Source organism: Nicotiana tomentosiformis, chromosome 7, assembly GCF_000390325.3.
Source record: "Nicotiana tomentosiformis chromosome 7, ASM39032v3, whole genome shotgun sequence".
NCBI lineage: Eukaryota > Viridiplantae > Streptophyta > Magnoliopsida > Solanales > Solanaceae > Nicotiana > Nicotiana tomentosiformis.
Genome location: NC_090818.1, coordinates 34,152,062 through 34,165,907, shown reverse-complemented (window position 1 = coordinate 34,165,907; position 13,846 = coordinate 34,152,062). Strand labels below are relative to the sequence as shown.

Below are 13,846 nucleotides of genomic sequence, written 5' to 3'. Positions count from 1 at the left end.
CATGCTATTTCCAGAGCATAGATACATGAAAAAACGGATGAACTCCCGATAGACTGGGAGGCAAGGCAAGCTCGTAAGCAACCTCCCCAACTCATATCAACACCTCAAATGGGCCTATAAACCTTGGACTCAACTTGCCTTTCTTCCCGAATCTCATGATTCCCTTTCTCGGCAAAATCTTCAAGAGAACTTTTTCACCCACTATAAATGATAAATCGCGCGCTTTCTGATCCGTGTAACTCTTATGTCTGGACTGTGCCGTACGAAGTTGCTCTTGGATCAACTTTATCTTGTCCAAGGCATCCTTTATCAAATCAGTACCATACAACTTAGTTTCGTCGGGCTCAAACTATCCGATGGGCGAATGACATCACCGACCATATAAAGCCTCAAATGGAGCCATCTCGATGCTGGATTGGTAACTGTTATTATAAGAAAACTCGGCCAAAGGCAAGAAATGATCCACTGACCTCCGAAGTCAATCAAACATGCCTTGAGAATATCCTCCAAGATCTGAATTGTCCGCTCTGACTGCCCGTCGGTTTGCGGGTGGAAAGTTGTGCTGAGCTCTACATAGGTCCCCAACTCACTCTGTACTGCTCTCCAGAAATGTGAAGTAAACTGAGGGCCTCTATCTGATATGATAGAAATTGGCACTCCATGCAAACGAACTATCTCCTAAATATAAATCTGGGCCAACCTCTCTGAAGTATATGTAGTCACAACCGGAATCAAGTGCACCGACTTGGTCAACCTGTCGACAATGACCCAAACTATATCAAACTTGCGCAAGGTCCGCGGCAACCTAACTATGAAGTCCATAGTAATGCTCTCCCATTTCCACTCCGGTATATTCATCTGCTGAAGTAGGCCACATGGCCTCTTGTGCTCATACTTAACCTGCTGGTAATTTAGTCACCTAGCTACATACTCAACTATGTCCTTCTTCATCCGCCGCCACCAATAATGTTGCCTCAGATCGCGATACATCTTCATAGCACATGGATGAATAGAATACCGATAACTGTGTGCCTCCTCTAGGATCTTTTCCCTCAGTCCATCCACGTTAGGAACACATAGACGATCCTGGAGTCGCAGAACACCATTCTTACCAATAATAACTTCCTTGGAGCCACCCCGTACACTCTTGTGCTTAGTCAATTTTAAAGATTCTTGGTGTGATGAGTTAGGAGAATTGTTTAAAAAAGGTCGTGTCTATATAAAGTGTAGTTAGATGTCTTAAGACGAGTAATTGTTTGTGTGGGGTGTTGATGGTAGGCTATAATTATATATTTTAGTCGCTTATTATACTCTAATTTGCTACACTTTAATTTAGTTTGAGCTTTAATCGCTAGTGTTTTGTACTAATTACGTGTTTTATGTCTTGTAGAAGTGATTCTGAGCTATGTAGATGTTATGGAGCTAATTCAAGTTATTTGGAGCTTTAAAGTCTGAGTAAAGCCCAAGGGATTAAGCTAGGATCATGTTCGGGGGTCGAGGATCAATTTTGGACGTCAAAATTCAAGGAAGAAGCAGCTGCTGAAGAAACACACTAGTGCGAGGCGTTGTGCGACGCATTAGTGTAATTTTATGTCAAAATTTCCAAAGTTCAGAGACTGGGTTTTTTGGTCTGACAGGAAAAAGTACTAGTGCGACGCACGGGGCGACGCACAGTGCGACGCATGAAAAGCAATAAGTTTGCAAGTTTTCCTATTTCGGCTAGGAAAGGGAGATTTCGTCTAGGCCCAACCCTACTTGGTATAAATACATGTAAAACTTTATTTTGAGAGATTTTTGACATACTTTAGACCTAGGGAGAGCACAGAGCCGCCGTGGAGGCCGAAATTTATCAGATTCCATCTTTCTTCCATCAAACTTAGTAATCTTTACTTTTTCTTGATGATTTGTTGTTTTGCTACCATGTCTATGTGGAGCTAAAATTCACGTTCTGGTTTGTGGTTGTCATGAATATTGAAGTTTATTAATTATATTACCATTAATTCGAGTTATCATCTTTGATTGTTTCTCTAATTTTGTGCATAATTGCTTAATTGTTTGGTCAGCATTTGAGTTCTATTTACTATCTATGCTATGCTTGGGAAAGCTGTGTTTAGATTAGAGTAGAATTAGAGAGAGCTTATTTCTGAACCCGTAGATCGGAGAAAGATTTCGCGGTTAGGATAGGAATATACCTAACAGTCTTGCTTAGTTGAATACTGTATTATATTTGTTCATGATAGAATCAAGACCATAGGAATATAGGTTTGATATATTATGGATAGACAGATAGTATTGTGGGAACATGCTATTTATATAAATGATCCGGTCAACTAGCAATCATAGATAATTTGGATTAACAGGTGTAATTATGAACTCAATAGGATTAATAAACCGACCACAACCCTGAAATTTATATCTCCCTGGGTTACGTGTTTAAATTTCGTAATAGTAGTTGTAATAGAAAAATCAATCTCTTGATTATGTTGGACAATTAACTGATTTTAGCTTGCTTAGTTAACGGTTAATCTAAGTCTCTGTGGGTTCGACATCCGACTTCCGAGTCACTTTATTACTTGATGGCCACGTATACTTGCGTGTAATTGGGGAATCAACAAGTTTTTGGCCTCCAGTCGTCCACCATCAACATTATTCACTGGGGCATCAGTTTTCCAAGAAGACATGGAAGCTATGCGTCAAAAGGTGGATCAAATGTCGCAAGAATTTCAAGCAACTCTGGCTTTGATCCAAAAATTATTTTAAAAAGAAAAGCAAGAAAGGAGTTGCAATGGAGTCTGAGTCTTAGGAGGAGACTGATTCTGAATATGCTATTTGAATGTTTTAGAGTTGAAGTTAGAGACATGTGTAATTTATGTTGTTTGATAGTTGGTTTTTTGATTAGTTGGTTGAATTGTTACAAATATTACTCTTCGTTTTGTAGTAAATATTGGATTTGGATTGTTATATTAGGTTTTTGTTTGGTTGTTAGGTGTTTGGTTGGCTGTTTTATATGGCATGTGGTGTAATTACAAATACAGCAGAATTCTGCTTTAAAATGCCCAGATTTGCAACTAATTCAGTCGCAAATTTCACCGGGAATTACCTAGATTTGGGAGTGATTCAGTCGCAAATTGAAAATTTCTAACAAAATTTAATTAAGATTTGCGACTGAATCAGTCGCAAATGAAACAATTCTCGATATTTTTAATTAATTAATAATCAATATTTACGACTGTTTCAGTCTGAATAATTAATTAAAAATTAATTTTATTTTTTAATTTTCCGACGAAATCAATCGCAACTTTTAATTTATATTTATTTTTTTAATTCTGGTTAGCGACTGAATTAATCGCTAAATTTGTGACTGATTCGGTCGCAAATGGCCTAATTTCAAATGTCCCAATATTTTTCAGTTTGCAACTGAATTCATCGCAAATTTTCGATTGATTCTGTCGCAAATATATTGCGACCACGTGTTTTCCGACTAACACTTTTCAGTAGAAAATCTGTCGGTAAAATACGATTTTCGATCGATTTCCGACTGATTTGACGGTCGCAAATTTGTTGTTTTTTTAGTAGTGTGCAGAATTTGATTTTGGAGACAACATATAAAACATAAAATAATGCGAGAAAAACTTGCGACACCCCCTAAGAGCTTTCAACTTACAAGTTTCTGCGCATGTTCAAGACAAAACTTGCTTTATAGGAAAATAAAATAAAAATAGAACAGTGTTTCTTGGACATTCTTTTTTAGCTAGAAACATTATCAACGAGAAACAAACATCTCAAAAGGATGCAAGCCGTCAAAGGCTAGAGTGAAACCGGGTGCTTTATACTTGCTGCTGCCCTTCTTGCTTTGACAAACTGCATTATCTGTTGCTGCACCAACATTCAAGATTTTAGCAGCTGTTGTATCCTTGGAGTGCTGTCCTTCCCGGGTCCTGCGTAAGCGCGGGATACTATCCTTTGTATCTTTGGAATCCATGTTCTTCTTCTTATTTTCCGGTATCTTAACAGCTGGGAGAGGCAGCGGCAGTTCGTCACCAAAGTAGTCAGCACAAATAACACTTGCTGGTGAATGAAACAGAGACATTCTTTACCAAGATTGGGTACCAAGAATGCAGAAATAAGGGATTTGTTTGGAGAGATTTTGGACTGCAATGAGAATTTGTGAGGATGGAAAGATAATGCAAGTAGTCTAACGTATATATAGAGGAAGAGAAGTAAAATTAGAGTTAAACCAAATCCGGAGTGGAATAGGAGTTGATTAAGCCAGTTATGGTTGGAAAAACGAGTTGCTTAATTTTACTCCTGCATGGAATAGGATTGCTTTCTCTTTTATTGGTCCGTTTCACTTCAAAATATCTGCTAGGTTAATTTTGACTTTAGTAAAAATAAATAATAGAACTAAACAAAAAGAAGTGCTTATCCTTGCAATAACAAGAGATTTAGAGAAATAATATTGTATTACATCAATCAAACTTTAATAAGCACTAGGCGTTACCCCTAGTTTCATAGTTCGATATGAATGACTCATTCAAATCAGGCTTCTCGCTGTTGCACATTCTTTCCATTTCGTCAAGTTATTTATGAGTAACAATTGTCCTATTTAAGCTTTAAAGGCCTAGATTAATTAAATTCACTTGAAAAATATTATAACGAACAGTTAAAAGGAATATATTTTAGAAAAAACAATTCCAACTTTGGTTACAAAAATATTAATAAAGTCTATATTTTTTACTTTGTCCGGATTCGACGTTTTGGTTAGAGTTGAATTGGTAAAATTTGGCCCTGCCACGCGGCTCTTTATTTCGATGCAAGAGCAATTGAAGGAGCATGTGGCCGAAGCAAGTCGAATACTTACGGAGACAATTTCAATTGGCTATATAGCCTTCTTCTTAATAAGATTTCTTTTATCTTTATCTCCATTTGATTTATTTTTGTTCTCCTCAAATTTATTACACCCACTTTGGATTAATTGTTTGCTAGTGGCCTTAAAATACCAATCCAATTGTTTATTATAAAACCAGTTTTTGGGTTAAACAAGAGTGATATTAATTTGTAAGGAGCTTTATACAATTGCTTTTATTATTACTTTTCGGGTCTAAATTGAATAATTTGTCACTGATAACTTCAACTAAAGAATTAAGATTTATTTTGTATTTTTGCATCATTATTAGTTACTTGAATACAGTAACATACAAAATTTGAATGTACTTAATTGAATAAAATGAGTAGAAAATAATCATTACTAATGTTTCTATCACAAATTAGAGTGTTCAGTTGTCAAGTTGATTTAAACAGCTTGAATAATTTTAACATAATACCATTAAGACTTAGGGGTTGTTTGGTATGGTGGATAAAAATAACACTGGATATGGTGTATCAATAATGCTTTGATTGGCAATAATGAGACTAATTATACTGGAATTAGTTATGATAGGATTATTTCTTATCATTGATTGGTTGAGTGTATTAAAAATAACATGCATTGCATAATTTTTTTTTAAAATTATTTGTTTACAAAAAGGTTTTGAAAGGACGGTTCTGTCTTTATACATGCTATCCATATATTAAAAATTATGGTATTACTATTGTCATGGTTTGATATGTATAAGAATTATGGGTGTTTTATGGGACGGGTTGGAATGGACTGGACACAAAAAAAAAATCAGCCTATCCGTTTAACGTTGCGGGTTGAGTTAGCGGGTTGTACTTTTTCGGATTTTTTTTTGTCCGTCCGAATTCGGGCTTAGCGGGCTGTACTTTTTTTTTTAAAGTAAATTTTGTTTTTCTTATTCAATGTTATTGATACTTAAGTGTTTGCAAACTTTTAAGGCTTAGAATTAAACTTTGAAGTTTAAAGTTTTAAATTTAAAATTTGAATTTTACAATTTTAAAATTAAAATTTGAAAGTAAGTGGCTACAAAAAATTATTTAATAAGACCAATAAGCAATATGTAAGGATCAAGCTCCGAAAACTTTCATTTGATATTTTTATTGAATAATATATAATACTTCAAATTAAGTTGCAAGTTCTTTTTTGATTTTGTTATTTTTGAACTTGGAAATTAAAAGTTTACAACAATTATAAATAAATAAAAAAAAGAAATAGTACATCACATACTTTGCATCATTTTTGTAAGTTCATCCATGTCAACATGAGGTTCTTGGTTTCCGGCATTGGTTGAATCAGAACCATAAACCATTATATCTCCAATTTCTTGGTCCTCCGCTTCATCTACCTCGTCAAGCCCTTGATTTCGCCATTCTGATCTTATCCAATCTTTGAAGCACACTAGAATTTCCAAAGCGTTGCTGCCCAATGAATGACGGGTATCTCCTAGTTGCTGCCTTGCTTGGCTAAATGCGCTCTCTGATGCGACTGTTGAAATCGGCACATTTAGCACGTCTCGAGCCATGGCCGAAAGAACAGGAAATGGATTTGAGTTGCTCCTCCACCAACCCAGTGGTAGAAACTCCTTTATGCGGGGCTCTGCTGACTTTTGCAAGTACAATTGAAGTTCATCAATATTCCTGCTACTGGTTTGTTGATGCTCCCCTAGTGTAGACCAAATCAAATAATCTTCAACGCCATCATTATCATCCAAAGCACTGGTCCCAGATGTTGAAACTGAACTTGAAGAAATATTTGCATCTACAGCAGAAGAAGCATCAACAATGTTAGCACAATAATTATATAATATTTCTAAATGTTTGTGTGGATCAGAAATACAAGTGTCAATATCAGGAGTTTCAGTTGGTCCAATATCCATATAAGAATATAAAGCAGTGATTAATTGGCGACAAGTGGCCATTTTGATAGAAGGGTTTAAAATAGCACCAATTAGGTAAATAGGGGGAATTGGGTAGAAATATTTTTTAAACTTATCTAGCATAGATTCAACAACAGAAGTATATCCTTCTTTCTTTTTCAAATTATATAGTAAGAGAAATTTCAGCAATATGAACTAAACCATTTGCAATAGTAGGATAATAAGCTCCAGAAAACTCAAGTGTAACCACATAAAAATTTTGTAAAAACTTTACAACATCTTCAATGACATCCCAAGTTCTAGATGTTAACAAACGGGTAGGATCGGTAAAATGAGAATTAGCAACTTCAGTTATAGGCATTCTATATTTATAACAACATTTTAAGAATAAATAAATATAATTCCACCTAGTAACTATTTCTTCAGGCATAGTGTACACATTTTTCTTTAAATGCATTTAATTTAGCACTTCTATTATTTCCTTGAATTACACCAACAACTCTTCTAACTAAAGTGATATCATCTCTAAATAATTCAAGGCCACTCTTCACAATCAAATTATAAATATGACATGCACATCTAACATGAAATATTTCAGGAAGTGGTGGGTGTAGATGCAATTTTAATATTGTAATAGCAGCATTGTTATTAGAAGCATTATCAAATGACACACACAAAACTTTTTCTGCAAGATTATAAAATATAGCAACTTCATGGATAGTATTACTTATAAATGCACCAATATGACTTTGATCTTCATCATATTTAAAAGCAATAATATATTTTTGCATATAAAAATTATCATCTATCCAATGGCATGTAACAGTCAAATAATCATTACCATTTACAGCACGACCAATATCAGAAGTAAGAGAAATTCTACAAGAAAAACTGGCGAACAAAAAACGTATATATGTGTGATATTATCCAAAAAGCCTAAAGATATCAGCTCTACAAGTACTTCTAGGAATACCTTTAAACAAAGGGTTATAAATTCTTTGAATATAAATAACAAGATATGGTGAAGCAGCAAAACTAAAAGGTAAACAACCTAAAATAATCATTTTAGCTAATTCTTCCCGATCTTTCTTAATATCGTATTTACCTATTAACCCTCCAGTACTCGGGTTAAGTTTTTGTTGCCCATCTTCCTCATCTACTCCCCAATCAAGAGGGTGGTTGTCTACCATGTGCCAACGGTCAAAAAAAATTTAAAAAATAAAAATTAAAAAAATTAAAAAAAATCCGGGCGGAACTGGGCTGTAACCCGTTAAAAATCCGTTAACGGGCTTAGCGGGTTCCGATGCACCGGTATCAAAAAACTGTTCGTTTGAAACCTGCTCCCCACCCAACCCGTCCCAGCCCGCCCCCACACTATAGTACCGGGCTGACCCGGGCTGAACCGGGTTGTAAACGGGTCAGCCCAACCCGATTAACAGGTATAATAAGAATAATACTGAATAGGATGTATAACTAATACAAGTATTCGTTATACGTAAGTTGAAAAATATTACTCCCTCCGTTCACTTTTAATTGTCAAGTATTCTAAAAATAAATTTTCATTTTTGCTTGTCACTTTACGCATATCAAGAGAAAAAATAATTTATTTTTTCTAGTTTACCCTTAGCATTAATTACTCATTTCAAATCATTTTCCAAATCCATTAAGACTATATACCAATTAATATGGGTATCATGGTAAATTAAGCACTTTATTTATTATTTTTTAAGGGGTTTGAAAAGTCAATAGTGGACAAGTAAAAGTGAACGTAGGGAGTACCAAACAAGGACTAATAATACCAAAACTAATATATGGATTATTTTTCCTAATACATCCTACCAAATGACCTCTTATCCCCTTATCGTCTAGGGGTATGGGAGTCTTCCACACAATAAGTGTTGGTTCGATTCCCGCGATCCCTTCCCCTTCCCCTTCTCCAGTACCCCCATGTAATGGAAAATATAAAAAAGAAAAAAAGTAGCTTTAACATTAATTAATTTAAAATCTTCCATGATAAGCTATACCAAATCAACTAAATATGCCCTATTAAGCTTAGGAATCGAGAAATTTAACAGGCTGCATTCACAGGTTTCCAAGTTCATATATCTAATACACCATAAAAATGAAAACTACCTCAAGCAAGAGCCAGCTTCCTTCACGAGTTCAACCACATCTACTGATCATTTCTTTTTACCATTTGCCTGTTGGGTGACCACAAGGCGAAGGTGTGGGAGTGGGTGCGGCACAGAGAAAAAGGTGCTCAGGAAAACAACCGAGCACAACTTATTTCCCTCTAAAACTATCTGGTACTTTTACCACTGTATACAAGTATCGAGTACATTAAGCTGTTGGTTTATAAGGAAATTTACACATTCCCTGCAACTATCAACCAGAAGACGCATGGTAAACCCCATCAAAACATTATGTCCATCTTAACAAATAAGAGGCTACAACTAATTCTAACTTTTTACCCCTCAAAACTGACCTGCTTGCTGATGAAGAAGCTATCCACAAAAGAGAAAAGGTATGTATCACACATTTGAATCTGGATATCACAGAATACCAAAAACGCTTTCCACATTTCAAGTTCAGCAAAGAACTCCTGGTCAAACTTGCCCGCCATATTTAGAGCAGATTTGTTTCCATTTGTCCTTGAGATCAGTTGGATTACGTGTCTGATCAAACACATGACGACCAAGTTCTAGAATTTTCCTCCATGGGATATTCTTGTTTACTGTGGTTGAGAATTGTTTAACTCCTTCCTGCAGCCACAGCATGCATAATAAAGTAAGGAACTCAAATGAAGCAGATAACTGCCCAAACAGTGAAAAATCACTTTTTCGTTGACACTGCACACAGAAAATAATCATTGGGGCTGCCTCAACCAATGTAGTATTTAGGCACCAGACTTTTATCGCCACCATTCGACTCATCACAAGAGCCTTTTTGACCTTTCATGAATCATCCAAAATCTCTAGAGATGCCAATTGATGCCAACAATATGAACTGCATTATATGCATTTACAGACGCATCAATGGTGTCCCATCACTTTGTAAATCTCAAAGCAAGCAATTGATAATGGATTATCTGTCTCCATGAAGCTGTTCTTTTACATCCAATAAATAGTTCTGTAATACGAGAGAAAGTTTATTACTGAGGAATTTTCCTTTCCTTTGCAATAAGCAGACTTTTATTCTCCTCTCTATATCAACTATACAGGTGCTGCACATATTTTTGAAATGAAGGGATAAACAGGGAAAGCTTGGGAAGTGCTGAATTTGATGATACGAGATTGTCCTATACAGAGCCAAGGAGGATTTATCAACATAATTTCTTTATTTTTTCCCCATCTTCTTTATCTTTTGCCCATCCTGTTGACTGCTTTCACTACGCAGTTGTAACCTCCCTTTTTCTTCTTTTAGTTTTAAAGGTGGCAGCAAACCAGCTTGGCAGAAGAGAGTAACTATTGCAACACGCAAGAATAACCAACAGAAACCACATATATCTAAATTTTGCTTATTCTTTTTCAATAACTTTTCCCATAAGTATTTTATGCACCCTTGTACGAGTAGAACTTTTACAGGCAAAGAATATAATTAAGTTATCCAGTGCCATTGAAACAATTATAAAAAATGGTCAGTTGTAACAACCCAACACAACAAGCCAAATCAATTGCAAAGTCTGTAAGATTTCACAACTTTTACTGCCTATCCTTTTTTGCTGCACGAAACATATGATTCTACAATTTAACCGTAAATAAGTTAAATTTCCTTAAGGGGACGCAAATACTAAAAAAAAAAGATGAATAAGAAGAATCGTTGGTATGAGGATAGCATTATCAAAATTCAGTTGAGAAACTTTACCCAACTACCAAATCAAAGTTAATCAAGTCAATACCTAGTAAGTCCAAAAATATAGATGTCAGCTCTTCCAATGTAGGGACTTTTTTCTCTTTTTTTTTATAACTGTGGTGGCCGCACCAGCTCGGGCGCACCTCAACTACTTCCACGGGGTACTTGTTATCTCCCACCAGCACAGGTACCGGGTAACTTTATCCACCAAGGCTTGGACAAATGGAAAGAAATCACCTAGTGTTTTTGTCTCTGTTGGGATCTGAACCTGAGACCTCAGGGTTCTCAACCCACTTCATTGACCACTAGGCCACATTCTTCAGTGCTCCAATCAATGTAAGAAGGACTTACGCCGTATCTTTGGATCACACCAACAGAAAAAAACCTATACAATAGAGATTCCTGGAAATGTACCTCAAGCATCTCTTCCTCTTCGTGACGCCATAATACTCTTTTACGTTTCCCATTTGGAAGCTCAACTGGTCTGCAGTAGAGAGAAACGTTGAGTTATCTATTATTGAAGAAATGAAGAGGGTAATGTACTCAAACTTCAGAATATTTCTTTAAAGTAATCACTTACAACAACATGGAAGGCTGTTTAACTTGCACTAACTGGCCCGCCAGATTACTATTCTCAAGTAAAGAAGCTGATGTCCTAGTTAACCTTCTTGGAGAGTCGGTGACCAAATGCTCATCTCTAACTTTGTTAACCAGTTTACCAGGCTTACGTTGTGTTGAAACAGGCTTAGATTCTCTACATGTTGAATCCCCGGTTTCAACTCTTCTTTTACCTTTCAAGTTCTGCAGCGGTGAAGGATCTGCATTCAAGAAGGTTGCAGTAGTTTGATCAACCCCTATCATCTGCTCTCCTGCAATTTCAACAGAATTTCTTTTTGTTTCTTCCGGAACAAGTCTATTCTCCAATTTTTCCTCTTCGGCAACACTTAAGTGGTTGTCCTGGTGGTGATCTTGAAAACTTTTCTCTAGTTGGTGTTCACCAACTTCTTGTAGATCATTTACTTGAACCCTGTTTCCAGTTTCTAAAACTCTAAAGTCTGTTGCTGTTGCTTTAGAAGATGTATGATCACTAGGTTCACTACCACAAGCAACAACTGCGCCTGAATGTATTTGCTGCCCGACCACCCGTTGCTGATCACAATTGCTTTGTGGAACCTCACTTTTATTTTCTGGTAATGGCTCAACAGCCCTTTCACATGTTGATTTGCACACTATTGATGGCACCTCTCTGACGTTGTCTATCATTTCCTTATCTATGAATGCATGCAGAGCTTGTTTTTTCGACAAAACATGCTCCTTTGCTTGATTAAATTTTGCAACTGATTTCCTATATAGACAATAGGGGCAATAGAATTTTCCCAAATCATCAAATCTAGCTGGACAACCCATGCACCTTACATGAACTGCTATAGGACAATAAATATCAGCACAAGCCAACACTTCTCCACCTTTCTCACATTTTATGCAAATTTCCTTCTCCGAAGGGCCCATTTTCTGAACAAATTTTCCTTTCTATCCCCTCAACGCTAGCACAGGAATTAACTCATGATATCATCCAAGACGCAGCTCTTTGTTGATGTTTCTAGCATTTACTTAATATGTGATCTCCAATAACTACTGATGGATCAAACATCCAAACAGAGCTTGCTTCAAATCAAGGTTGGCTTCAATCATAGACATGGAAAAACTCCATAAGTTACAGTAAAGCATCAGACACAGCATAACCACATAGATAAGTGTTGACAAAATAGTCACAATAACTTAAAATATAGCTCACTCTTTGATACTCAATGATCTTTGGTATATGAAATTAGAGATTGTGCTTTTTTCTTTTCTATTTATTTTCTAATGGGGAACTCTACTTGTGTAAGCTTTTTAACCTATGTAGGCTCATATCGCCTGTATAAAAGAGGTTAAGATAGTTCGACAACCAGCTTAAAACTAGCCAACTTTTGATCAAATAGCCCACCCCAATTAGTACCTGATACCCTTCTTTAATTTTTACCCTACTTTTATTTTTGGCCCTTCTTTTATTTTCCCTAAGCCGAGGGTCTTCCGGAAACTGCCTCTCTGCCTTCTTGAAGGTAGGGGTATCGTCTGCGTGGATTTGTTGTTGTACCTCCTACCGAGTACCGATAAGCTACATAACTTTTTTTTTTACTCTTTGTAATGCAGATTTTCCTTATATTCTTCAAAAGATCAAAAGACAAAATATGAAACCTATATTCTTTGCACAATTAGGAGTATTACATAATTCATATTTTCAACTCCACTCTTAATAATAGTGCAGAGTCAGAAAAAAAAAGTATCTTTGTTTGACTTTGCACCTTTTTTTTTTCTTTCTTTTGATTTAACAATCAAATACAAAAAAACAAGTGCACAGTCAAACTAAGACCACTAAAACCGGACAGACGAAGTTGACACAGTAATGCTGAATCTCAACTGAGTATTGATTACCGAGGATTTTAATTTAACTTATTTCGAACAATTAATTAAATGGTAAGAAATTGAAATCTGTTCAATCCTTTAATCAACTATGCCTCGATCCAAAATATCAACAATTAGACTGTTTTTACTCCAGAAAATATTAAAAAAAATCGGGAATAATTTAGAAAATTTTAACAATAATTAAACATCGTTGGCACATATTTGAATTAACGGTCTCTTCATGCACGAGCAGATTGAAATAACCTACAACTTGTAATCTACCATTAAAATGCATCGTAAATTAGACATTTTTTCAGCGATGTAGAAGCAATCACCTAAAGAGAGAAAGTGAGAGAGAGTGAAGAGAACCTACAGGTGAGGAATCACCGGAGTAAAACCGCCGTGAGGAATTCGTCGAACCGAGCGGGACTGCTGATCGTTCAATCAACTGGGCCTAAATTGAGTCAATTCAAATTAAAGTTGGCGGACCGATTTGGGTCAGAAGTTTGGACTCCTCTTCTTTTGGTGCCCGCGAGAGCACAACCATCCATGTACAAGGCCCACAAAAGCCTCCTTTTTTCGGTTGGGATTTTAACACGGTATATAGTGGGGTATATAGTGGGGCTTTTGCATCTATACCCGGTTTTGGGGTCACAATTGAACCTATACCCATTTTGCAAAAACGTTTGCAAGCATACCCACTTTATGATCAACTTCAGACTTATCGGGTCTGAAGTTAAAAAAACATTAGTCTGAAGCGAAAAAATTGCACTTCA

General features: G+C 36.0%; 1 protein-coding gene across 2 annotated transcripts; it reads right to left on the bottom strand.

Moving 5' to 3' along the window:
- Positions 1-5,970: 5,970 nt before the first annotated feature.
- Positions 5,971-13,629, bottom strand: LOC104093402 (uncharacterized). Of its 2 annotated transcripts, XR_011409623.1 has the most exons (5): positions 13,444-13,629; positions 11,206-12,307; positions 11,040-11,109; positions 8,907-9,535; positions 5,971-6,655 (listed from the first exon to the last, which is right to left on the bottom strand). XR_011409623.1 is itself a non-coding variant. In XM_009599136.4 (4 exons), exons 2-4 carry the CDS (start codon positions 12,132-12,134, stop codon positions 9,380-9,382), a joined length of 1,155 nt encoding a protein of 384 aa, XP_009597431.1. In that variant the 5' UTR covers positions 12,135-12,307; positions 13,444-13,629; the 3' UTR covers positions 8,738-9,379. The 2 variants fall into 2 exon arrangements, 1 of the variants encoding a protein (XP_009597431.1); XM_009599136.4 differs by lacking the exon at positions 5,971-6,655 and having other exon boundaries at positions 8,738-9,535.
- Positions 13,630-13,846: the final 217 nt, after the last annotated feature.